Source organism: Oryctolagus cuniculus, chromosome 12, assembly GCF_964237555.1.
Source record: "Oryctolagus cuniculus chromosome 12, mOryCun1.1, whole genome shotgun sequence".
Classification (NCBI taxonomy): Eukaryota; Metazoa; Chordata; class Mammalia; order Lagomorpha; family Leporidae; genus Oryctolagus; species Oryctolagus cuniculus.
This window is the reverse complement of record NC_091443.1, coordinates 86,217,006-86,244,425: the sequence shown is the minus strand read 5'-3', so window position 1 is coordinate 86,244,425 and position 27,420 is coordinate 86,217,006. Positions and strand designations below refer to the sequence as shown.

The following is a 27,420-nucleotide window of genomic DNA, read 5'->3' as shown; positions in this document are numbered from 1 at the left end:
TTCAACTCTAGTCAGGAAACAAGCTATCCTGCTGCTGCTGCCTTTGAGGCCTTCCCTGACAAGGTCCCCGCCACCTCTTGTACCATCTGTACATACAAAGTACGTCAAAATGTTTGTGGAAAATGGAATTAAAAGGTGTTTATTTTGACATTTCTTTTTCAAATCCATGTGTACTTTTTTCATAACACACATTTTCCATGAACTTCTTAAAGGCCCCTGTGTGTATGTGTGCTTAAAAACACTGCAGTTTGCACCTCCCCTTCGAGGGCCAACACAATACTGTGCAAAACCAAACTCACTGTGTGTCTTACACCTGCTGTGTAGGAGTACACATTATGCATGAAGTACCACAGGGGGAAACGCTTATGTGGGGGACTCGAGCTTTATGCTCCTGCCGACACACTTACTCCTCTAATTCTCTTGACGAGACAGTTTAAGGATGAAAGAGACATTAATGGCACGCATCGGTAGTGTAAAAGTATGATTAATGGCTTTTTTGAGATTAAAGTATCATCATCTTGATTATTAAAGAAAAATCTATTAACTAACTTTGGTGTTGGGTAATTTACTCCATTAAAATAGGCTAGGTATTTCCAGATTTAACATAGTGTTCCAATTCATGTACGCAAACAAACTCATTACATTTCAGGAGACTTCACTTAGAAACTCACTGCACTTAAAATTCAGGGCCCTGACAGAGGGCACCGAGCTAGACTATCTAAACGGAAACATCTGTCCCTTCCAGGCAGGGCATTCTACGCTGCTTCATGTTTTGTTTTTACCCAGAGTAGGAGCTCTACATGCCCCAAGAGCAAGCAGCAGTTGGAAGGCCAGGAAAAATTGCTCGTAGCATCCTTGTGCTACACTGCCCTGCTGCATCTGAGGTCAAGAGCTGCTTCTGGATGCCTGCTTCTGCCAGCAGGGGCAAGCATGTTCACTCTGGGAATGAGTTCAAAGGAGAATATTTCTAATTCTAGCTTTGTAAAATTTCTGTAGTCCTGGGGCCAGCGCTGTGCGTCTCGGGTAAGGCCTGCAGGGTCACATCCCATATGGGCGCCGGTTTGAGTCCTGGCTGCTCCACTTCCAATCCAGCTCTTTCCTATGGCCTGGGAAAGCAGTGGAAGATGGCCCAAGTCCTTGGCCCCCTGCACCCGCGTGGGAGTCCTGGAAGAGGCTCCTGGCTTAAGATCGGCACAGCTCTGGCCATTGCGGTCATCTGGGGAGTAAACCAGCAGATGGAAGACCTCTCTGTCTCTCTCTCTCTCTGCCTTTCCTCTTTCTGTGTAACTCTGACCTTCAAATAAATAAATAAATCTTAAAAAAAAATTTTAAAAAGTTCCTGTAGTCCTAAACTTTGTTAAAACTTAATTTTCTAGAAAACTGAAGCACATCTCATTAAGTAACCAAACTGTCCTTGTTCATATTTTCTATGGAATTCATCCTAATAGGAGTTTCCTAACTAACAAACAAGCAAACAAAAATCCTCACCATTTACCGAGCCTGACTGCATGCTGGGCCCTGGGCTAAATGCTTTACTCTATTACCTCATGAAGCCACTGCACAACAGTCTTCTTCAGGGAAGCAGGAACTGAGACCAAGAGGTGAAAGAACACAGTGAGATCATCCAGTTGGTAACCAAGGAGTGGAGCCGCGGTTCACCCGGCACCATATGCCTCCCTGCAGATAATGGTCTTTTCTAAATACTTCTGAGCCACCGCTGGGGCAGCAAGGCCCAGTGGTGAGAAACACAGACCCTAGACCCAGATTGCCTGAATTCAAATCTGGGTTGGTCTGACCACTTACTAGCTACCTGACCTTGAGAAGTCATTTAGATAGTCTGTGCTTCAATTACCCCATTTGGAAACAGATTAAATGGGTCCAGCCATGAAAAACATTAATGCCTAATATATCACTTGGTATAAAATAAGCACTCAACAAATGTTAGCTCTTATTAAAAGCAAGAGTTATAACTGTGGAACTCCCAAGGATTACCAATGTTCTTTTTTTTTTTTATTTTTTATTTTTGACAGGCAGAGTGGACAGTGAGAGAGAGAGACAGAGAGAAAGGTCTTCCTTCTGCCGTTGGTTCACCCTCCAATGGCCGGCGCGGCCGGCGCGCTGCGGCCGGCGCACCGCGCTGATCCGATGGCAGGAGCCAGGAGCCAGGTGCTTTTCCTGGTCTCCCATGGGGTGCAGGGCCCAAGCACCTGGGCCATCCTCCACTGCACTCCCTGGCCACAGCAGAGGGCTGGCTTGGAAGAGGGGCAACCGGGACAGAATCTGGCGCCCCGACCGGGACTAGAACCGGTGTGCCGGCGCCGCTAGGCGGAGGATTAGCCTAGTGAGCCGCGGCGCCGGCCCCAATGTTCTTTTTAAAAATTTATTTTATTTATTTGAAAGGCAGAGTGACAGATAAACAAAGATCTGCTATCTGTTGGATCATCAAATGCCCACAACTGCCAAGGCCGTTCTGGGCAAGATTCTGGAACAGGGAATCCAATCTCAGTCTCCCACATAGGTGGCAAGAACCCAACCACCAACCATCACCTGCTGCCTCCCAGGGGACACACTAGTTGGAATCAGAAGCAGGGCCAGAACTCAAGTCCAGGTGCTATGACATGGGATATGGTGTCTCAAACAGTGCCTTAACTGCTATTGCAAACACCTGCCCCCACCACGTTCTGGCTGTCTGGACCTTTCCCCCAGTGACCTGGACTGATTTCATTCACACACATCCACACCTTTTTATGTGCATCCCTGTGCCAATTATATACACAATAAGCCATTTACTTCTCAAAACAAAACAAAAATCTTGCAAGGGAGTACTGTCCTTCTTTGTATCAATAAAGAAAATGGTTAAATAACTTGCTGAGGGCTTGCAAATAGTAAAATAAAGAAATCAGGATTTAAATTTGGGAGCTGTTCTCTCAAAAGCCCAGGTTCTTTTATTTACACTGTTATTTTGGGGTCCCCCCAGGCATATTTTGTTTTACCTTTTTTTTTTTTTTTTGGTAACTTATTTGAAAGTCAGAGTTACAGAGAGAAAGGAAGAGATATCATCTATGAAAATGATGAGAAGGAAGAGAGAGATCATTTATCCAATGGTTCACTCCCCCAATGGCCCCAACGGCCACAGCTGCGCCAGGCCGAAGCCAGGAGCCAGGAGCTTTTTCTGAGTATCCCACGCTGTGCAGGGGCCCAAGGACTTGGGCTATCCTCTGCTACCTTCCCAGATCATTAGCAGGGAGCTGGATGGGAAGTGGAACAGCCAGGTCTCGAACACGCACCCATATGGGATGCCAGCATTGCAGGTGACAGCTTTACCTTCCATGTTACAATGCCAGCCCCCCTTTTAACTTTTTTATTTATTCACTTGATAGGCAGAGAGACAGAAAGAGAGCTCCCATCCACCAGTTCACTTCTCAAATACCTGCATCAACCAGGTCTGGACCTGGCTGAAGCACAGAGTCAGGAACTCAGTCTGGGTCTCCCACGTGGTGGCAGGAACTCAATTACCTGAGCATCACCACTGTCTCCCAGGGTCTGCATTAGCAGGAAGCTGGAGTCAGGGGCTGGAGGCAAAAGTGAACCCAAGTACTCCCATGTGGGGCATGGGCCTCCTAACCAGCATCTTATGCTTGGCTAAACACCCCTCCTGATTTTGAGTTCTTTCCATTTTGTCAGTGACTCCATTTGTGCTAATAGGATCAGAGTTCTGAAAGAGACTTTAGAGTTTGGAGTCCAGCTAAGCCCAGCCTTCTCTTTTTTGCACATGAAGCCCTGAAAGCTTGCTATTGACTTGCCTGAGTTGTATAATGAATGTCATTTCCATAGTAACACACTGACAATTTTTCCTCTCACAAGTTGGTAGCCTGCCTCAAGGAGGCCCTCAGCCCCCAGTGACCACTGTGGAACCAGAATGCAAAGACTAAGTGACGACCCACAAGCTCCACTGTGAAACGAGCTAGCGGGCTTTTCCGCTTGTCAGCTCACAGAGGGATTCTGGAGATGGGCTAACAAACCAGTGTCAGGTGTGGGCCTCACCTACAAAGCCACTGGGCTCTGAGGAAAACCTGGTCAAACAGCATTTTACAAACAAAAGCTACAGTAGACATAATTTCAGCCTAAAAAAAAAGACTAATACAAAGTTTATACTTAAGTTGCCAGAGGAAGGAAGCTCACAATTAAGGTAGCTGTTCCTGGCACATAACGTTCTATCTGAGTCCAACAACACACAAGTATAACAAACTAAGGGCCCCATGCAGACAAGACTGCAGAGAATTCTGATTTCCTTTTCACAGGAGTGGGATTCGAGACCAAACTCCACCCCTCCCCCACCACTGTGTGGTGCGTTTATCTGATCGCTTCCTAAGAGACTGACTGGGTTAGAGGCCAGGCAACATCCAACATCCGGAAACCACAAGCCCACTGACCTCCAGGGCCACCAGGCGACATGATAGATGTTCGCATTGGCTGCTTCTGGGGCCTGTCCAAGGGCACATGTGCCCCTTCCCGCTTCAAACCCTTCTCGAGGGCCTCTTGGACAGTTGACAACAGTTATTACAGACCACTGAAAGGAACTGCTTCTGTAGCTAAATGCCCATCACCCTGGAAGCCTCCGGCACCCACTTGGAGAGGAGCACGCTGCTGGTCACCGACAGAGTGCACTGGAAGGCGCGTCTCAGCTCCTCTACCCACTTACTGAATTGATGGACTTAATTACCCTCTGAGAACCTTCCACTCCTTGTCTAGAACCTGGAGACAATAATCTCTCTCTGTGCAACACGATCATTGAGGTGCAAACATAAAGCAATGTAAGTGAGAGTGGTTCCAGTGCCGGGAAGGAGCAACAAGTACCATCCTCTAACCTCCTAAGGAGCCTCCCCGCGTAGCAGCCTCCGGGGCTCCCCACGGCTCTCAGCAGAAAGTGCAGACTCTCCAACAAGGCTGAACAGCTTCTCACAATCTGCCCTGGAGTTACCTTTCAACTTCACCTCTCGTCACAGGCCCTGCTTCACAGGAGGCTTCGGCTACGCAGGATGAGTTCCTCCACGCGGGGCCCTCTGTGGGGACAGCCCTCCTGCCCCTCTGCTGTGCCCCCTCACTGACTCCTGAGGGTCCTGTCAGGTTCCCCTGGAATTTCCGCCTCACTGCTTTCCCCTCCCCTCCTGTGCACTTTCACTGTCTTCTACTCCCAGCACTTTGCTGTTAAACTCACCAGGACACTCCTTAACTCAGTTCCCTCTCAAAATTGTGCAGACTAAGGAATGCTGTTGACAGGCGAGAGAATGTAGTAGAAATAATAATGACGCATTCGACATGAGTAACTGACAAACACGTCAGTACAGTTCCCCACCCAACTTCAAAACCCATGAAGAAGGGGTTCCTGAAGATCTCATTCAAGCCTCACCCCACACCCGGCCTTCCTTTCCACTCTAATAGCATGTGCGTAGGTCCCAGACCTCCTGGCTGTTCTTGCCTTTTCTCCCACAAAACGCTGACTATGTCCACATTGAATGTTAGGCCACCCGTGTCCTTTCACAGCAGAACTGAAGGGAGGTGAGGTCTAAGAGAACAGAGACCTGAGATCAGAAAACGCACACTGAGGGTCAGGCAGTGCGGGACTTCGGGCAACCACACTACCTCAGGGCCTCAGGCTCGCACCTGTTAAAGGGAAACTTAGGACCGGCAAAAGGCTTTGTATTATTTGAGATGACTCTCTGCCTACCTCATCATGTTTTAGGGTGGGGAGCCTTTCTTCTGCCAAGGGCTCTTTGGAGATTTATATTAGCATTGAGGGTTTACGAAATGATCAACTTAAAACTTAGCCTCTATAGACTTGTTGAATTTTGAGTCCTGCCTGTAGAAGGCCAGACCAACAGATTTCACAGGCCTCAAACAGCCCACGGGCCGCACGTTCCCCACCACTGTGAAGAAACGAGAATATCTGAAAACACTTTCCACACCTCTTCTCGAATAAATATTTTTATAAATCTCAAGTTCTGCTGGTGACATTTTGCTTTAATTCTCAAGCCAAAGCATTTTTAAGGACAGGATTCAAAAACAATAAGCAATCTCTTCAGTACTACAAAAAATTTAGCCACTTTATAAGATCAACATTGGCTTGTTTGAATAAACTAATCTTACTGCTTCTTCCTTCTGTCTTCATGCCATCAAAACCCCAGCGTCCAAACCCATGCCCACAACCTTCAACTGAAGAATGCAAAGGACAAACCCTGCTTCTTTGCAGACACTGTTTCATTTTTACAGACACAAAATAGCGTGACCAGAGAGATTCTGAAGACCATGGGAGGCTACACTTGCCTTCCAGGATGAGCAAACAGACCAGGCTAATGTCTCTGGGAGGGGCTTGTGGCATGACTGGAACTGTGCATCAACTGTTTTCCATAAGAGATGAGTTGAATAAAAAAGTGATAAATTATGTAATGAGATCACTACATAAAGTTAAAATGCAATGTTTCCCAAAGTTGAAGGCTGAAGGGCCAAGATACAGACACACCTCTGATGACAGTACTCTGAAATATGCATGCTTTAAAATGTAATTATGAGAACTGCTGCTGTGGTGTAGTGGGTAAAGCTGCTCGCTACCTGTAATACTGGCATCCCATACGGATGCCAGCTCCAGTCCCAGCTACTCTGTCCTGATCCAGTTCCCTGCTAATAATGTGCCTGGGAAAGCAACGGAACATGGCCCAGGTACTTGGGCCCCTACACCATGTAGGAGACCCGGATGAGGCCCTTGGCTCTTGGCATTGGTGTGGCCCAGCTCTAGCCATTGTGGCCATTTGGGAATGAACCAACAGATCGAAGATTCTCTCTCTCTCCTTTTTCTCTCTTTCTGTAATTCTGCCCCTCCTTCCCTGTAACTCTAACTTTCAAATAAATAAATAAATCTTCCCTTTTTTAAAAAATTTATTTGAAAGGCAACGTTACAGAGAGAGTAAAGGAGAAACAGAGAGAGAGAGAGAGAGAGAGAGAGATCTTCCATCCACCGATTCATTCCCCCAAATGGCCGCAATAACTGGCACTAGGCCAGGCTGAAGCCAGGAGCCAGAGCTTCACCCGGGTCTCCCACAGGGGTGCAGGGGCCCAAGCACTGGAGCCATCTTCCGCTGCTTTCCCAGGCACATTAGCAAGGAGCTGGATTGGAAGTAGAGCATCTGAGACTCAAATTGGCACCCTATGCAATACCAGCACTGCATGGGCTTAGCCCACCATGCCACAGCGCCAGCCCTATAAATCTTAAGAAAAAACTTGATTGTAATGGAGTTTTTGTGTACATGATAGAAATTATTTCACTTTTCACACAAATTGTTTGTGTTTCTCTAAGACTGGAAGTTTTCAAAATACAGTAAATGCACAAAATGGGAAATGTGCTAACAAATAATTCTGTTTGTGGACAACAACATACTCTGCGCATCACTGTTCATCAGTGGCTGTGACTGAGACACGCATCAATTTTTTATTGTCTGCTTCTAAACAATATAAGAATATAACACCACTCAAAGGTTCCTATTACTTCTCAAAGTATTCTAGGCAGTAAGTTCTCACCCAATAGTTTACTCCAACTGCTAACAAAAACGGGATACTAAACAAGTAGCCAAAGAAAGTGTTGGGGCGGGAGGCAGAACATTGTTTTCATTCTTCTGTTCTCAACCCAATGCCCTCTCCCCAAATCCTGGTATGGGGGAGATAGATGCTAAAGGGCAGTGCAATGAGAAAGTGGTCTGAAACAGTCCAAAACTGGAATAGCAAGCTCTCAATAAAGAGTTATTTTCCATGCTGTATTAAGATTTTATTCAGCTCCCTACCAATATGCCTGGGAAAACAACGGAAGATGGTCCAAGTATCCCTGTCACCCAAGTGGGAGAACTGGATAGAGTTCCAGGCTCCAGGCTTCTGCCTGGCCCAGTCCCAGCTACTGTGGCCATGTAGGGAGTAAACCAGCAGACTGAATAACTCTCTCTCTCTCTCTTCCCCTTTCCCCAACCCCATAACTCTGCCTTTAAAATAAATAAATAAATCTTTAAAAAAAAAAAAAAGGTTTTATTCAGAGACCTTTAGGAGAGAAAAAAAAACCTTTAGGAGAGAAAAAAATTTTTAAATTCCTTGCTGAAAACCATAAACAGCTACCCCATCTAAAAATACATGAGCAATAAACAGTTACTCCATTCAAATTCACAAGTTATAACAAACTGCAATTGGGTTAGTCATTGACATCTCACAATGCCAAGTCTTTTTTTTATTTTTATTTTTTTGTAATAGCTTTTGTGTAACTGTGTGCATGCTTACAGGAGGGGAGTTCTTTTGTAATATCTATACCAGACACACAACTATCGCAAGGGATCTTAAGTAACAAACTCACAATTCAACTTTTGAACAGATTGCCTTGTATTGTACTCCCAAACTTGACCGTACATCATCAGAGATTATCCTTCCACGTTATACATCAAGGAAACATTTATGACTTATTTAAATGATTGCTGTCAAGTTCTTCACCAAAGAATCAAAATTATGCAATGTGGCAAGCCCAGCTCTGCCAGCAGAAAGCTGTGCAAGGCTACCCATTGCTTAACCTCTCTGTGGCTGCCTTTTTGTCATGACGAGGAGGGACACCGTACCCAACCCAGCCTTTGCAAAGTGCTTTGAAATCCTGCAGTGCTGTCACAAGACTACCCACAGCCCTGGTAACCAGTTTATCTCCACAGCAGCAGCCTCAATTTGATTCACACGATGACATGCAGAGCTTCGGCATTGCCTCCGACAGCCCAGAATGAAGATTCTGGGCTGAGGAAGATGAGGGCTCCTTGGAAAATGTCCAAAGGTTCAGCAACAGGTAGATACCGATGTGCCTACTAAACCAACACCAAATGCTTACAGGTGGACAGCAGAAAACGACTTCACTGCTGATGGCGCTGCTCTAGAGCCCCGCAGCTCAACTGTTTCCATCGCTTTATGTGGCTTCCCAAAGGGAGTCCTGAGTCACTAAGTAACTTAAAAAAAAAAAAAAAAAAACTTGCAGATTTATTTCTCCCTCTAAAGATAACCAAGCACCTAATTCCTTGCAGGTTCTTATTCACTCAATTCAGAATAAGAAACATCGGAAAACACAAAACTGAACATTGCAGAGCACACATTTCCAGACGCAGATATCTAATAATTATTCACCAACAGTAGTAACATAAAGAGGTCTTGCCATAATATGCTGGACAGCAAGTAGTTACTCACTTCTAAAAATACCAGCGGTGTAGAGTGTTGCCACCCTCCTCCTCAGCCCACAGCCCATGGCAAGCCTTAGGACCCATGACAGTCCCAGTATTATGGAACTTAGACTGGACCCCAGAACTCCACAGAAAACAGCATCCCAGACAGCCATGACCAATCTGTCGGTACTGGCATTTTTCATCCCAGCTTCGGGGAATCCTCAACATAGTAGGCCAAAATACTGCAATTGATCTTTAAAGAAAGCCACTTTGTGGTACTTGCCAAGGCTAAAGTAAAACCTTCAATTAAACTATGAAAAGGTAAATTGTTCTTCCTGTAATAAAGGCAGAAAAACTATCTACAAACATCAGTTTTACTCTAGACATACGCTGTTCCAGTGAGCTATGCAAGTGGTTCTATATAGTAAACGTTTACATACATCTTTTTAAAAATAGAATCTGGCTTTATTCAGCTCAAGTTCTAAACCACTCCCTACCCATCACTCAAATGAGCTCTTTGGCAGAACACTGACACAAACACAATTCCATCTGCTAATTAAAAATGGGCAAGAAACTGTTAACAGGCATCTGTTGCATTGTTTGAAGCTAATGGGCAGAGACAAAGCTGAAATGGCTCTGCTAATGCAAACCCAGTGATTTCACTCATTTTCTATTTGGTATTTATGTTGGGGGGCTGGAGGCAGAGTGTTAAAAACAGCTTATTATGGAGACTAAAAGATAAGTGAAATATCATTCATATTCCAAAACAACGCTTTAAAACAGATTTAGAAAGTTATACAGCATTACACTGGGAGAAAGAACCATTCTTGTGTTAAGAATTCAAATTAAACAATTTTAACCTTAACTTAGACATCCTCTGAAATAATCTAATGATCTAAAATGCTACGAAAGGTGTTAACAACAACTCCCTGCAACACTTCACAGCTCTATTATCCTTTCACAATTCATCCATCCACCCATTCATTCATCAAGTTGAGCTGTCTTCTAATTCACGTCTGGAAGATTTAGAAGTTGACTTGGGGCTGGTGCTGTAGTATAGTAGGTAAAGCTGCCACCTGCAGTGCCAGCATCCCATGTGGGTGCCAGTTCAAGTCCCGGCTGCTCTACTTCTGATCCAGCTCTCTGCTATGGCCTAGGAAAACAGCAGAAGATGCCCCAGGTCCTCAGGCCTCTGAACCCACATGAGAGACCCAGAAGTTCCTAACTCCTGGCTTCAGATTGGCGCAGCTCTAGCTGTTGTAGCCATTTGGGGAGTGGGCCAACAGGTGGGAAGACTTTCTCTCTCTCTCTCTGTGTCTCTGCCTCTCTGAAACTCTGCTTTTCAAATAAATAAATAAATCTTTAAACACAAGAAGAAGTTGACTAAGACTCAAACTCACAGCAATTGCACAAGGTAGGTATTGTATTATTACCGTGTATTATAGATGAAGGTACTAAGGCCTCCGAGGACCAGTGACTCACTCGCCAATGATCACAAGGGTAGGGATGGCAGATGCCTGGACACAAATCCAGATCTGACTCCGGAATCACTGCTCTGCTTTATTCAACACTCTACCCTACTAATGCAGAACAAGAACCAGTCCACTCATCTGGCTGGCCAGTGACAATAATTCAGGCCTTTTTCACACAAACACTGGGGTTAATAAAGGATCCATTTTAAAGCACCGTAACCACCATATATCCTGATTATCATGCCTGGTTTGCAAGCTAGTGGCTCACAGGCCCTGTCTAATCACTCACAAGGCATGGCTGTTTGGCCCTTTCTGTAATGTCCCTCACATTGTTTTTGTTTGTTTTATAAATTGCCCACAAGTGTGGATTTTTATGAGGAATTTTCAGCTTATCTTGAAACAGGAGATTTTCTAGTGTAGCTACAGAAAAGCTGAAGCTGAAAAGCAGCCACTTCCGCCGGCAGGGAATACAGAGGCACTTCAAAACGCTCATGAAAAGAAGCTCAAGCGTAAATACGTGGGTCCCTGTCATCCACATAAGATTTAGTTCTAGCTCCTGGCTTTGGCCTGGCACAGTCCCCAGCTGCTGTGAACATTTAAGGAATGAACCAGCAGATAGGAGATCTTGGTCTCTCTTTCAAATAAATGGCAGATAAACAGATGGATACATACATATACACATGAATGATATGGCTGGGGTGGGTTTTTGGCCTAGCAGTTAAGCAGCCAATTTGGATGCCCCTGGCCCATATTGGAGTGCTTGGGTTTGAGCCCTGGCATCAGCTCCCAATTCTAATAATGCAAACCTTGGGAGGCAGGGATGGTGGCTCAAATAACTGGGGTCCTGCAACCCTTGTGAGAGACCAGCTTTGGCTGTTGGGGGCATTTGGGGAGGGAATCAGCAGATGGAAACTCTGTGTATGACTCTCAAAAACAAAGAGGGAAAAAAAAAAAAGACAAAGCTCAAGTAATTTGGTTCCTGCTACCCAATGGGAGGCCTGGATTGTGTTTCTGGCTCCAGACTTCAGCCGTTGAAGGCCTTAGGGAATGAACCAGCAGATGGGAGAAATCCCTCTGTCTCAGCTTCTCTTTCTTTCTGTTTTTCTGCTTCTCAAATATTTTGAAAAACAAACAAAAATAAAAGATAGTTTATTTTGGTGCAAACAGCTCTTGAAATCCATGCATAATGTTTTTATAAGTGCATTTTCATCAACTTTCTGAAGGCCCCCCATATGTACAGATTTCAAAAAATGTTTGTACCAACATAAATTAATCTTTTCATTCCATTTTCCCACAAACTTTCGGAAGTACCCTTTGTACACTGTCTGGTCTACCAGAGTCTAGACCACACCCTACTAACTCCACTCTGGGCCCACTCCCCTTATTCATAGTTCTCACCTAACCCCTTTGAGTTTGCAAACCCTAACCTATCAGTAACAGTTTATAATCTCTCCTTGAACTTCCCCCTTTCACCTTTCCATGCCTACATTTCAGAAGCTTGATGATGTCACAGGTCACAGCATAATTTACCACCTAAAGTCTACTTCCCCATCTTCATTTCAACCCTCTTTCTCATCCTGCTATGAAAACTTTCCTGCAAACTTCTCCCAAGTAACAATCCTCACACACATAGGAGAGCTGACCCCCAGAAGGAGCTGTGCACAGGCAGGCAGAGCTCATGACTACAGCCAGCCTCACGCCATGCCAGCGGCCCCCAGGTCTTCTACTCCAGGTTCCACGTTCTTCTCAGTCCATTTTCAAATTCAATTCAAAAATCAGGTTAAATTTTGTCTTGCCTTCAAAGACTAAACTTGCTTCCCTCTCTACAATAATATCCAAATTTATTCTCCTCCAAGTTTCCTCTGTGGATCCAAACGACCTTGTTCCCTGGCCAAGGAACCTCCTCTCCGACTTGCTGCCCTGCAGAACAGCCGCTGAAGCTCTTCATTAAAGGAATCATTCTTAAGACAGAACTGTGTGTGGAACCGAGACTCAGTTTCCCCACGCCCACCCTTTATGTGCAGAAAGCCTTTCTGCATACAGGAGCACACTTCCTAATCGGGAAGCATGACACTCTGCTTTTACTGAACTGGTGTCATTTTCCATGCTATCACTGGGATGGGAAGCCTACCAACAGCTTTGAAGGAACACAATGACATTAAAATAAGCCTTTATGTACAACATGTTCAAGCTGAACTTGCATGTTCCCTGCATATTTTTTGGAGAGTTGAAAGAAATCAAGGAAAACAACTATGAAAATTAAATTCAACTTGCTCCTCATATCTTATATCTCAGCCAAATGTTGATATCATCGTGGATAAAAATGTAAATATGACAAAGTTTATTTTTTTCAGTCAATAAGTCTTGATAAAAGCTTTGAAAGTCTACCAACTCAAAACAGTTTTTAATTTTAAGCAAGGGTCAGCACTTTTTCTACAGAAGACCAGAGAATAAATATTTTTAAGCTTTGTGGGACACATATGGTCTCTGTTGCATACTCTTCACTGCTTTATTTTTTAATAATCTTTAAAAATGTTCTTTAAAAAAAACACAAAAACAGGCTGCAAGCCACATTTGGTCGATGAGTGTAGTATACAAACCCTGATTTTAAGGAATGTGAACCTGGGGTCCAGCACTGTGGCATAGTAGGTTAAGCCTCCGCCTGTGGCACTGGCATCCCATCTGGCCGCAGGTTCATGTCCTGGCTGCTTGTCTTCAGATCCAGCTCTCTACTACAGCCTGGGAAAGCAGTGGAGATGACCCAAGTGCTTCAGCCCTTGCACCCACATGGGAAACCCAGAAGAAGCTCCTGTCTCCTAGCTTCAGATCAGCTCAGCCTCTGGCCTTTGTGGTCATTTGGGGATTGAACCAGTGGATGGAAGACCTTTCTCTCTGTCCTCTCTGTCTGTAATTCTCTCAAATAAATAAATAAATATATCTTTAAAAAAAAAAAGGGGGGGGGGAATGTGAACCCAAGAAAAAAAAACACAGTATTTCAGAATAAAATGTCTAAAAGAACTCTAATGAGACTAAGCTATGACAATTGCCAGCATACAGCTATCAATGATTTCATTAGTGGTTTTGCAGGTGGAAGGAATTTTAATGGCAGGATACACTTTGATCTCCTAACCTGAAACTACAGACACAGAAACAAAGGGCAAAGGACAACAATGTGCTGAGTTATCCCAACATCAAATCCTATGGGACTCTGAGTCATTGCAGTAACATTTAATATGCGAGAGCATTACAAAGTTCATGGAAAATGCACATTATGAAAAAAAAGCACCAATTTCATAATCTTTTTTGCACCAAAATAAATTTATCTTTTAATTCCATTTTCTGTGAACTTTCTGAAGTACTCTCATATTTCCCTAAACAGATGTGGCTAATCAAAGTGGGACCATCTTGACTTTCCCTACATATAGATATACGGGCAAAATCTAATTCTTCCCTGGGAAAACCGAAGATTCGGATTTACAGAGACGACCAGACTGATCAGAAATAGCAGTAGTATAATTGTGGAAGTGACACACACTTGGCCTTGGGGATCTGCTGCAGGCTCTGCTATAACTAGTGGTGTGACTTTTTAAAATTAATTAATTTTTAATTGACACACAGTAACTGTACATATGTATGGGGTACAGTGTGACATTTCAATACATGTACACAACTGACCAGGGTAACTAACCCAGGAGGTGATTTTTGAGGGTCAACTCAACTTTCATTGTTCTTATCTGTAATACTGAGGAGGAGCATAAAGTAGATAATTTCTAAAACTCTTTCTGCTGTCAAACTATGACTCTACTAAATAATGAAACCACTCAGGAAATATCTAACAGGAAGAAGGGGGCAGGGGAGAGAGCAGAGAAGCAGCTTAGATTAACCTGTTAGAAGAAGACGCGGCTATGCTACTATGCTATCTCTTTTTGCTCCACCAGCACTTTGTTTGGTTTAGGGCCATTTCAAATTGTATCAGTACTGAAACGCACTCACATCCCATCAGAAATATAATATATAGCTAACTGCAAAGCTTTTCCTAGTTGACTTACTATATTATTTTATAATGGCTTTTTTGAGTCAATCAAAAAGTTTTCAATTTTCAAACATATTAATTGAAAGGCTAGTTGGTGCCAGGCAGAGTCTGTAATTTCAAATGGGTAAAACATCCATTCCCCATAGCTAACAAGGATTATCTATCTAATATCCTGGAAGATCCCCAAGAAGTCGGATGAAAGAAAATCTACCTTCCACCACCCTTGTGAGCAGGAAGGAAATGAGGGAGCTATTTCAGAGAAAAGAGCAAGATCTCAGAGAAATGAGAAGAAAGTGTGAGACAAGTGTATTTGGAGTCAAATGACTAATTGTCTCTTTCCTTTCATGCTGACAGAACGCCTATCAAAACAGTTGTCTAAAGATGGCAGATTCCCATGTTAAAAACGATTTAAACATTGCAAAGCACAATTAAGCTTAAAACGTATCTTCATGGCAAGACACAGACACACACCTCTATCTAGCACAACGCACACTCCAAGCCTAGGTGTAAAGAACCAGACCTTTGCTATGACCGAGGGGATGCTTCCTGTGACGTGGACGAGCTCATTAAGTGTGGTCAGCTGCACTAGGGTGGGCCTTGTCCAGCCTGCTGAGAACAGCACAGGAGCTGGGGAGGGAGTGGCCCGCCCACTGTGTCCTCTGCAGTGTAGTCACCTGTGGATGGGGTGAGACTTGGGCAAATGGATATGGCTGCTAGAGATGGGACTATGTCCATGTCTGTGTTTGCAGTCAAGCGGACACTTTGCTGAAATGGTCTCACCACTCACCTGACCAACTTCAGTTCAACTACAAAGCGTTACGGTTTAGGAGCATAAATTCTGCTATTTGAAGACAGCAGCGTGCCACCACTTCCTGTTGGGGCTCTGGGACTAAATAAGAGGCATGGGCTTTTCCCCTCCTCCACATCAAACGAAGACGTGGCCCATGGCCTCTTCTTACCATCTCCACCACGCAGAAAATACAAAGACCCACAGCTCCCAGGAGATGCACCCCAATGAACGCCTACCTCCTCTTCTAAACTGTCAGAGGACACTGGGTTTCAGGCTTGAACAGCCTCAATCTTCCAAAGAACCTCGTTTCCATCACAAAAAAAAAAAAAAAAAAATCTCATGAAAAGTAATTTCTTAAAGCTACTCTTTTGAAATGAAGAAGATACCCTTACAGGAAATGTGGGACAAAAATGAAGGGGAAAAAAAGAGAAAACTGACCAAACTACTCGAAGCAACCAAAACTTATCCCAGGAGCTCGGCAGGGACAGCATCCGAGAGATCTGCTCACTCTCCAGGCGGGAGGACGCCTCTGGGAGGGTCACACACAGGAAGCGCGGAAGGCCACCCACTCGCGTGATAAAGCTCACGGTCTGCACTGCAGAGTGCGCTCATCAGTGGGATGGAGTTTCGTGGGGGTTTTGGAAGGAGTGCCCGTGTCCAACGTTAACGCCGTCAGTTGCTGTATCAGCTCCCACCAGATCTCTTAGGAAAACACTTGAGAGATGACATTTAGAATCTGCTTCCTCAGAAAAGAAAAAGTCCCACTCAAGACTGACTGCCAAGAACTTGCAAACTCAAACTTCCCCACGCCCAGACATCACAACACCAAGGAGGTTTCAGGCTGTTCAATCCGTACGAAAGAGGCCGGAGTCAAGCAGCAAACCGTAGGTTCTCTCGGTCTTGAACTGAAGAGGGCTCCATACTCAGGTACTTTTTTTTTTTTTTTTAAGGCAATTATCCTCACAAACACAAGTACATAAACACACTTATTACCAAAGTACAAGCTTTCCATTATTTCCCAATCCAGAAACTCATGCAGAGAAATATTTTAAGAACCATTTAAGAGATGTCTAAATTAGCTACTTCTAGAGGCCAGAAACATCTCCCAGACGGCCCAAAACCGATTCTTAAAGTACTTAATCTACTGTAGCCATTTAACTACAGAAGTGAGGTTAAGGACGCTTGTACAGCCGGGTAAAACCAACTTCGCTCCGCTTTTCAGTTTCTGATAAGTTAGAGATCTTTTTACCCGAACCCATTTCTTCCAGTAAAAAGGGAGGAAAAAATTAGTGTTGCATCAGTTGGAAGTAATTGGGGTACCGGTATATTGCAGGTTGTGATTGATTTAACAAGTCATCATTAGAACCGAAACAAAATATACAGAGTGGCAACAGAAAGCAAGATCAATTCCTTGGTTCAGAAGTTGTTAAGCATTCAAGTTCCCAATTAAAAAAAAAAAAAATCCAGCCGCGTTGCTTCTCAGGAGACAAGAAGGGGCGAGCCCTATTTTCCTGACCACATCACTCCCCGAAGTCAGCAATCCCCTTAACGCCCGTGCACACTGGGAACAACTCAATGCTCCACAGATAGCATTCCATCAGTAGTCACTTTCTGCTTTCTCCTGCACTGGACCCAAAGCAGCAGAGACGACGGTAAGCCGGAGCACCCAGTAAGACCGCGAAGTCCCGCACCCCTCTCACTGCCCACCTTGTCCGCCTCGCCTGCCCGCTGCTGCGTTCCCTTTCCACCCGCACCCCGCCCGCCTTTACTTTTCCAACCAGGTAGCCTCATCCCCCCTTCCTCCCCGCAACTCTTCTCCTGCCTGCAGTTCTCCTCGGCCTCCCCCCGCCCCCCAATCTCTGCCCGCACCTCTGCAGCCACCCCCCCGCGCGCGCCCTCCCCTCCGGATCATTCATTCCCCTCAGCCCCCTTCTCCCCGCCGGGTCCTCACCTCCGTCCCTTGTGTCCTCTGCCCGCCCCTCTCGTTCCCCCAACCCTTCCATTTCCCCTTCACATTTCCTTTCTCTTTCCTGCCCTCTAATCCATTCGCACATCCACGAGCCCCTTCTCGCTCTCCGCGGGATCCCCGTGTCCCCTCCTCACTCTGTCCCGCTGGGACCCTCCCTGTCAGCCCCCGCGCGCCCCCGTCGCCCCAGTCCTCCCAGTCCTGGCTCCTCGGGTTCGCCTTCCCCTGCCCTGGCCCCCAAGTTCCCCCTTCACGCCCAGGGCGCACGTCCCCCGCGCGCCCCTCTCCCTCACGCTGTCGCCCTCTCGCACGGCTCCCGCCGCCCCGCGGTCTCCGCTCCGGGGGCTCCCAAGCCCCTCGGTCGTCCCTCCGGCCCCTTCGTACCCACCCTCCAGGTCTCACCCCCGTCCCGGGCCGCAGCCCCTCCCTCACCGATGGTGGAGATGAAGGTGGTGTTGAAGGCGTCCTCGGAGAAGCGGAACAGGAGGCAGGTCTTGCCCACCCCCGAGTCGCCGATGAGCAGCAGCTTGAACAGATAATCGTACGTCTTCGCCATCTTCTCGCTCCGGCCCTCTGACCGGGGAGCTCGAGGAGGCGGCGGGGAGAAGCGAGGAGGGGGCCGCGGGAGAGGGGGCGTGCCCGCCGCGCCGCCACTCGCCCCGCCCCGTGCCCCGCCCCGCCCCTCGGAGAAGGCCTGCGCTCCCCGCCCCGCGTAGCCAATCCGCGAACGCTTCGTCATCACCGCCCGCGCCCCAGGGGCTTCATGGGATTTGTAGTCTCTCTGGCGGGGCGCTCGGGCGTGCCCAGCGCGGACAGTCCAAGCGACCCCAGCAGATAAAAGATGTCTGGGTGGGGTGACCGGGTGGAGTAGGCGGTGCCGCTGGAGCTGGGAAGGGAGGCTCCGTTTCGAACTCTGCTCTCGTCGCGCCGCCGGAATGGAACTCCGTTGTTTCTTTGTGTGCGGAATCTGTCTCGCAGTTCCCACATCTCTTCCGCCGGGACCCTGAGTGGAGATGCTCGTTTTCCTCGGGGCTGCCAGGACGCAGCCTGCGATTCTGGGCCGGGTGTGTTATTCGTCTGCTCCCCCGGCTCGCATCCGCAGCAATGCCCTTGCGCCCCCTCCGCAGCCCCTCGGCCCCGGAGCTGGGCGGGAGAGACCCCCGTGCTCACCGGAACCTTCCTCTGGCCCCTTTCTCCACGTCTCAGGCCAGAGCCAAAGTCTACTCCTCCCGGAGAGCATGGGCCACGCAGGCCGCTCCCTGCGCCCTGCAAATCCGAGAAGGCTCGTGCCACACATCTGCGCCCTGCAAAATTTCGGGCCTCGTGTCCTGAGAATTTAGAGGATAAGACTTTGTTTCCGTCTGGGCTCCGTCTCCTAGCTGCTGTGACAAGGCACGCGGGCTGCACGGCGGCAAGGTGTATTGAAAACATGCTACTTTGGAGGTGTGCAGAGAACATTAAATGAGATCCTGAAAAAAAGTGAAAGCACTTTGTTCCGTTCATCCCCCATCACTCATTGGTGACAAATGACGAGGGAATACTGTTATATGCGACTCAACTCTTTATTGCACATCGTCTGACTCATTCCTCCGTTTTATGAATCCACTACTGAGTCCTCTTTAATTCGCTCGTGGTAGAAACCCCTCCTGGAAAGGGGAGTTTACTGGTGCAGGTAATGTGGAAGAGAGAAGCTAGGGAGGCCCGGCCTGGGAGCTGCATCCTGGAGGGGCTTCCTCACTCTCCTCCCACCTTAGTTTTAATTTCTAAAAGGGGTGTGGGCGCTGTTGGTAGGGGGTTAAAGCTGGGGCCTGCAGCACCTGCATCCCATATGCGCACAGGTTTGAGTCCTGGCTGCTCCACTTCTAATCCAGCTCCCCGCTGATGCGCCTGGGAAAGCAGTGGAAGATGGCCCAGGTCCTTGGGCCCCTGCACCCACGTGGGAGACCTGGAAGAAGCTGCTGGCTCCTGGCTTTGGATAGGTCCAGCTCCGGCCATTGTGGCCATTTGGGGAGTGAACCTGCTGATGGAAGACCTCTTTCTCTACCCCTCTCTGTAACTCTGTCTTTCAAATAAATAAAAAATAAATATTTTGTTTAAAATGTCTAAAACGGCAAATTCAACAGGTAAAACCCACATGACAGTAGCTCCTTGGAATCCACAAAGATATTTAAGAGAATAAAGGGGTCTTGAGATCAACAATGATAAATATTTGAGAAACACTGGCCCAGACACCTACCCTTCAGGGGTGGGGAATTTCCAGCCCCCACCTGTAAGGCGCATGAGAAATGAAATCACGTGGTCTGGCTCTGCCAAGGCAACAGCAAGCGAGACTCAAAATGCAACAAATCTATAATAGCGGGCTGATTTTTAAGTTGGTGATTTTATATGGCCTGTGAATGAGGTTATAAATATCCAAATGGCCCTGGGCAGGAGAAAGGTTCCCCAGTCCTGCAGGGAAACACCTTCTGGAAGGCTAGCAGTATTAAGGGAGCCAGTGGACTCAGTGGAATAAGAGGAAGACACAGAATGGTTAGCTGAAGAAGACAGCAGCTTCTAAGATGCATCTTGAGTGCGTGCACAATGCCACTGATACTCCAAGCTCAGTCCTATTGTGGCAGAGACTTAGCTGGTCCTGGAATTGGCCTTCACCTTCTATGTGGACAGAAGGTAAATACATCGTAGTTACTGATCCTACAGTGTCCAGAGGGCTACCGCTGCTGCTGCAGCCTACCTGATGGGAACAAGGACCTTGGAGGTCAAAGTCACAGTGTCTGCCCCGCTAATAAGGAATCTCACGGGCTGGGCCTCTTTGCCCAAGCCAGCCCTTGGACAAGTCTTTGGCTTCATCCAGGCTCTGAATAAGTGGACAGCCCAGTTCTACACCTTCATCTTCATTGCTAGGAAAAAAAGGGGGGGGAATATAGCTCCAAAAACTAGTGGAATCATCTGTCTTTTGAAGAATGTGTACTTATTAAAATAACTTTAGTCCCACCATCTGCTGGCAACTAGTATCTTTCTCTTTCTGTATGAATAAGAACTTATGTTCACAAGAGAAGCTAGAGTTAGGAATTTTAAAGTCCCTAAATTTCCTTAGGGGAATTTTGTTAATACATGGGAATTTTTTAAAAATAATTCTGTCATATTTTCACTTCCCCAGTTTTTCTTTACTGGCAAGCATATATGATGTTTGAGACTTTTTAAAAACTTTTTTTTTATTTGAGAGGAAGAGTGGCAAGAGAGGAGAGAGAGAGAACTTCCATCCACTGGTTCACTCCCCAAGTGCCCACAATAGCCAGAAGTTGGAGCCAAAATCTGGAGCCAGGAACTCCAGCTGGGTTACCCACGTGAACGGCAGGGACCCAAGCACTTGAGCCATCATCTGCTGTCTCCCGGGTGCATTAGCAGGAAGCTGGAGACACGATTTGATCCCAGACACTTTGATAGAGGCTGCAGGCGTCCCAAGTGGGAACTTAACCAGCTATGCTACAATGCCCACCCCAATATTGGGACTTTCTTACTGCTAAGTTTGGCTTCCACTATTGAACCACTTGAACATACCAACCAAGAAGAATCAAATTTCCCTTTTTGAATCATTTTCCTATTTTGTGTAGCAGTATGGCATCAGGAGCTGAGATTTTGGTAGTAGTAATCGAGTACCACCAATTCAAGGCATTGTGCTCAAAGGACTGGACACAGCACATTTGTAGAGCTGAGGGTACCACAGGTAATATGCTGCTGGCTGCCATAGTCCCCTCTTTGTCCAAGTGGTATCAATGGCCCTTTCCTAAAAACCCATGTTGCAGTGTTCTGAGATAAGCACACCAATAATGCATGCCACCTGCCCAGCCCACCCTGGAATAGCTACAGCTCTGCAAGGCACTGGGCAGAGCAGCACCTTCCACGGGATTCTAAAGTCTTCCACAGAGCTCACGTTTACATGACAGCCTGACTACCCAAGGGTAGATATCCAAGGATTTGACCCTCTGTCGATTTTGTCACTATCACACTTTCCTCCTGCTTTGTGGAAGCTGCTCCTCCCCCCTGGTGGCTGTGCATCGTGGGACTCCAGTCCTGCATCCACAGAGCTGTGTCCATCTGGGTTCTCCCCTGTGAACTTGCTACTTTAAAGAAAAATTTTATTTTTTATTTGCTTGAAAGGCAGAGTTACAGAGAGGAGGAGAGCCAGGGAGAGAGAGATCCATCTTCTGTCCACTGGTTTACTCCCCGAATGGCCACAATGGCTGGGGCTGGAGCCTGGAGCTTCTTCCGGGTCTCCCACATGGATGCAGGGGCTTAAGTACTAGGGCCATCTTTCACTGCTTTCCCAAGTGCATTATCAGGGAGCTGGATTGGAAGTGGAGCAGCCAGCTCTTGATCAGGATGACCATATGGGATGCCAGTATCGCAGTTAGAGGCGTAACCTGCTATGCCATAACGCCAGCCCCAGAACTTACTACTTTCTTTTTTTTAATTTTAATATTTCCATTTTAAAAATTATTTGAAAGAGTTACAGAGAGAGGTAGGTAGAGACAGAGAGAGAGGTCTTCCATCTGCTGGTTCACTCCCTAAATGGCCACAATGGCCAGAGCTGGGCCTATTAGAAGCCAGGAGCCAGGAGCTTCTTCTGGGTCTCTCACGTGGGTGCAGGGGCCCAAGCACTTGGACCGTCTTCTGCTGCTTCCCCAGATGCATCAGCAGGGAGCTGGATTGGCAGTGGAGCAGCTGGAGGCTAGCACTGCAGGCGGGGGCTTTAACTTGCTGAGCTACAGCGCCAGCCCCAGAATTTGCTCCTTTCTGGTGAGGATGGTTTTGAGCTGAGCTTTATCCATTTCCTTTATTCCTCATGCCTGCCCTCCTCTGTGATTACTCTGTCCTCAGTCTGGCTCTCTTAGCAAGCCAGAGCGTCACCTTGCACAACTCCCACAGCATTGTTCACCTCCTACTGTAGATTATTCTTCTTGGGGGTCAAAGACCTCCCCCTCCCAAGAACCTACAAACATCCTCCTGAGAGTTTATGTTCTCTATGCAAATGTTCAAAATAAGTTAAGGATTTTTAGACTGGTGTCAGTTTCTCTAAGACATGTGAGTGCAAGAAATGTCAACTGTCTTAACTGCTTAAAGGACACTAAATGTGAGTGAAGCCCCTACTTGTCAAGCGTTAGCCAAACCAGTATTGGTGGTTACTGGGACTGTTTTTCCCCCTTAATTGTACCCTACAAGAACCCAGAAGCTAACATGGTCCCGAAACACTGTGGACAAAGCAGCCTCTGGCCGTCCGTGTGCAGCCATCAGTGTTGATGGATCCTGGCCCTCAGCCAGCTGTGGAGCACAGCTGTCCCGGTGGGCTACAAAGATGTCCTTCATGGTGACTATCTTCACTGGCTGATGACTCAGCTGTTGAATACGTTCTCTCACTGTTACCGAATGGTTTGTGTACTTCTTTGTCTTCTCCCTTGGAACTTGAGCTGTTTTAGGAAAGAGACATTGCTAAGTTCTTGCTATATTCCCAGCATGCCTAGCATGAAACCTTTACACATAGTAGGTATTCAGTTAACTTGTCGAATGGATGAATGAGCACCTATGACTGTCATGCCAGAAGCCTAGCTAATTTAAAAATGTCTGGGACAATTTCATGTGTTATTTGCTATAAGATTTAGGTGTATTGGGCCTTACCAGTACCTTTCCATTGATAGTCTACCTGGTATTTATGTTATTCTTCCTCTAAGTACCCTATTCACTGCTGTGTTTAAGAAACCAGTGTGATTATATATTATGTGTCTAGCTCATCAAGATCATATTGAATGATAAGCCCTTAAAAACACCCATTTGTCTTATCAGCTGTGTGTCATCCAAAAACATGCTATTTTAGTGATATTCTAGTGGTCTAATTCTATAATTATCCTCAGCAGAGAAGGGCAAACTGTACTCTTTCCACCCACTGATATTTCCTAAGCAATCACTAAGTGGATAATGTCCACGCCAACAAATATTCATTAAACTCACATTATGAAACCCACTCAGGAAGGCCACTGGGAAGATACAAAGATATGCATCATGTGGTCCCTGCCCTCAGTTTGCTCCCAGTTAATGGAGGGGAGAGCTGACAGATGAAAAGGTCAGTGATAAGCGTGAAGCAGATATCCACCTGGAACACACTGCATTTGTTCTGATGGGCCAAGTGTCCATTCTAGTTGGACGGCTTTTAATTTGAATTGGTAAGGCACCCGTTCTGATTTGATGATTTAAGCATCCATTCTGATTGGTCAGACTCCAAGTCTGGTAGGTCACATACTCATACAAAACTGATTGTTACATATTTCATATATCACCACTGGATGCAAAAGTTGGATGAAAATAAGATGATAATACCACAATAAAAAGCTACATGAACGTACAGTTTCTAACAAATTCCTATAAATCTAGCTTCTTAGAACTGAGTCAGTGTAGAGGGTGTGGGAGGAATGTGCATCCCTCAGCTGTGAGTTCATGAACATGACTGAAGGGAGGGCTGTCGTCTTTGGCTCAGGAGCCTAGTACATGGACAAGGGCCAAGGCCAAGGCCCAGATGAAGGCAAAACTCTTTTCTTAAGGGTCTAGGGTAAATACCTAATCACTTAAATGGAGAAGAAGCCACCCAAGTTGCAGTTATTTTGGGTGACTTCATTTCTGGATAGGGCTCAGTCCATAGAAAAGCGAGGTACAGTCTAGCATTCATGGAGAGTAGGCTCAATATTTTACTCCACTTAATGATGTCTTGGAAGGAATCCATTGTAATATCTCTTGCATTATTTGTCTAATAATAAAGTTTCTGATAGTAAAATATTAGTAAAATTCATCTCATACGTTAACTTAGGCATTGGTATTTTGTAGGATTTTTGTGTCAAGTAAAGTATATGTGCAGTAAATACTATGTATTTTTGGGTAGAGCTTATTATAAACCTGAGTCACTAAAAAAAGGTCTTTGGGGGCCAACTTTAAAATGGATTCAGATCCAACAGCAAAAGTCAAGATGAGCTGAAACACAGGCTGGTATTGTGGCATATTGGATAAAGCCACCACCTGCAATGCTGGCATCTCATATGGCCAATGGTTTGTGTCCCGGCTGCTCCTCTTCCAATCCAGTTCCCTGCTAACAGCCTGGGAAAAGCAGCAGAAGATGGCCCAAGTTTTTGGTCATTTGGGAAGTGAGTGATGGTTCACTCCCTGCAACCACATGGGAGACCTGTTGTGGCCATCTGGAGAGTGAGCCAGTGGATGGATGATCTCTCTGTGTCTCTCCCTCTCTCTCTCTGTAGCTCTTTCAAGTAAATAAATAAGTAAGTAAATAAATTTTTAAGAAAAAAAAAAGGGGGGGCTGGCACAGTGGCATTGCAGGTAAAGCTGCTGCCTGCAGTGCTGGCATCCCATATGGGCACTGGTTCGAGTCCCAGCTGCTCCACTTCCGATCCAGCTCTCTGCTGTGGCCTGGGAAAGCAGTAGAAGATGGCCAAGTCCAGCACCTGCATGGGAGACCTGGAAGAAGCTCCTGGCTCAGCTCAGCTCTGGCCGTTACGGCCAACTGGGGAGTGAACCAGCGGATAGAAGACCTCTCTCCCTGCCTCTGCTTCTCTGTGTAACTTTACCTTTCAAATAAGTAAAACTTAAAAAATAAACAAACAAACAAACAAACAAAAAACAATGAGCTGAAACAAGATCAGCCTCACAACAGGTATTGGGATGCTTATGGTAATAAATGACTTTAATAAAAATACTTAATCACTAAAGGATACTAAATATCAGATATACTAAAAGATATTCAGAGAGGAGGTGATATTGTGGTATAGTAGGTAGAGCTGCTGCCTGCGAGGCCAGCAGACCATTTGGGCACCAGTTCAAGTCCCTGCTGTTCCACTTCCGATCCAGCTCCCTGCTGTGGCCTGGGAAAGCAGCAGAAGATGGCCCAACTGCTTGGGCCCCTGCACCCACCCACAGCAGACCCAAATGGAGCTCCTGGCTGCTGGCTTCAGCCTGGCTCAGCCCCGGCCACTGTGGCAAGCTAGGGAATGAACCAGTAGATGCAAGAGAGCTTTCTCTCTCTCTCTTTTCTCCTTTTCCTTCTCCTCTCCCCCTCTCTATCTCTCCCTTTCTGTAATTCTGACTGCCAATAAAATAATGAATAAATCATTATTAAAAAATACTCAAAGAATCAGATAGAGGTCTCTTAACAAGTGAGTTTTAATCCAGCAGCTCAGATAAAACTCCTGGGATCTGGTTTCCCTGTTTCTTAGCAAGGCTTCCTGAAAGTAACGCTGACTTCAACAAGCCAGCCCCAGAGGTTTGCCAAAAAGTCTTCCTGAAACGCCTGGGGCTTCTTGCTTCAAGATTCACAGCAGAACACAGAGAATCCTTTTCTCCAAGAGTTCAAATAAATGCCCTGAAATTGAACTCTTGTCTCAGGTCAACTGGTTTAAGCCACTGGAATGAGGTGCAGGGGTCAGTCCTACCCTGAACACGTGGTTCTATCAGAAACAGAGAAGACCAGAGAAGACAGGCCTGGGGACACAATATGTGCCCGCTATCACCTGCATTTTAATGTCAGATGCACATAATCTTTGTTCAGGTATTACTGAGTGGTTGGTTATATTGAAATTTCTGGAGAAATCACATAGTTGAATCCAGGAAAATTCTGACTTGTCATTCTCTTAAACAGTTGAATTGATGTTTAATTGGAAGAGAAAATATGGCCTCCTTGAGGAGTATGTAGGTGGCCCGAAGTCAGCATTAACATGGGCACTCGGACACCAGGTCAACAACTAGCTAAGGCCAAGGCTCAGATGACACACTCTGGCAGCCTTGAACTTTCTAATTTCTCTATTTGACAGCTTTGGCCTGGGTGCCCAGCCCTGCCACTAACCAGCTCTGTGCTCTTAAACACGTTTGACAGCCTTGCCATGCCTCAGTGTCCTCATCTGTAAAATGAGCGGGCTGGACCAGATCGTCCCCTTCTGTCTGTCTTTAGACTCCTGCATCCAGGCTCCCATAAGAGATGAGCCAAGATCTGGGGCTTCCGGTCTTACAGACGTTGCTCTCCCAGGTCACCCAACCCCCTGGTGAACCCAGGGGACTTACCAGCAGCCTCAGAGACCATGCAGATCCGTTGGAGGCCACGCAACGTGTGGTGCTGGGAAGGGGGCCCAAGGCACCTAGTTCCTTGTTCTAGAGAGTACTCAGTACACCCTTATGACTCAGTTATCAGCACTTCTCTCTTTCCAAAAGGGGTGCAAAGTTTCATCCTGCCTGGGACAGTACCAGTGAGTTACCAGGTTGTCAAACTGCTGTATTAGAGAAAAATGAAATTCTGCTCTGCGTGTTAAACTGAATCCAGTCAGATTCCTGCCTCCTGTTCCCACTGAATATGGATGGTCAGACCCGGGAAAAATCCCCAACGTGGACAGTTTTCTGCTTAACTGAACAGCAGCAAGGACTTACAAACAGAGTTAACCAGGGAACGTGTGCAGCTGCTCTGTTTCCTCTGACAAAACACCCTGTCTCCCTGTGACTGCTCCCGCTGCTCGGACAGAGCTGAGGAGTTAATAAGAAACGAAGCACAACCCTCTGATTCCTCATTTTCCAGCCTGATGCTGAGAACATGATGCCGACAATGTAATAGAATGCTGAGGAAATTAAGCGGAATGGGTGATTCCTCTGGGCCAAGATGATTATTCAGATCAAGAAAAACTGCTAATGAAATCCCGGTCATATAGTCATTCCCCACCTATTACTTGCCGAAACCCAAATGGCAATGTGGCCTGATGAAGGCCCATGTGGGGATTATCCCAACATCTTACTTTTGCAATGAATGGCGTCATTCGAGGCTTAATATTCATTGAGGCTTTTTTGAAACAAAGAGGGCCCCATATGGCTCTAGAGCTAAACATTTGGATTTGCCATCTGCC

General features: G+C 46.3%; 1 protein-coding gene and 1 long non-coding RNA gene across 2 annotated transcripts in view; one reads left to right on the top strand and one right to left on the bottom strand.

Moving 5' to 3' along the window:
• Positions 1 to 18,146, bottom strand: part of RAB8B (RAB8B, member RAS oncogene family) — an 82,944-nt gene extending 64,798 nt beyond the window's left edge. Inside the window, exon 1 of the mRNA XM_002718184.5 lies at positions 17,918 to 18,146. Coding sequence (XP_002718230.3) covers positions 17,918 to 18,041 — 124 coding nt within the window. The 5' untranslated portion in view covers positions 18,042 to 18,146. The remainder of the gene's footprint in view (positions 1 to 17,917) is intronic.
• Positions 18,147 to 18,194: 48 nt separating this feature from the next.
• Positions 18,195 to 19,677, top strand: LOC108178249 (uncharacterized). The gene is made up of 2 exons (XR_001794973.3): positions 18,195 to 18,549; positions 18,692 to 19,677. It is a non-coding gene; the product is annotated as an uncharacterized lncRNA (long non-coding RNA).
• The last annotated feature ends 7,743 nt before the right edge of the window (positions 19,678 to 27,420 follow it).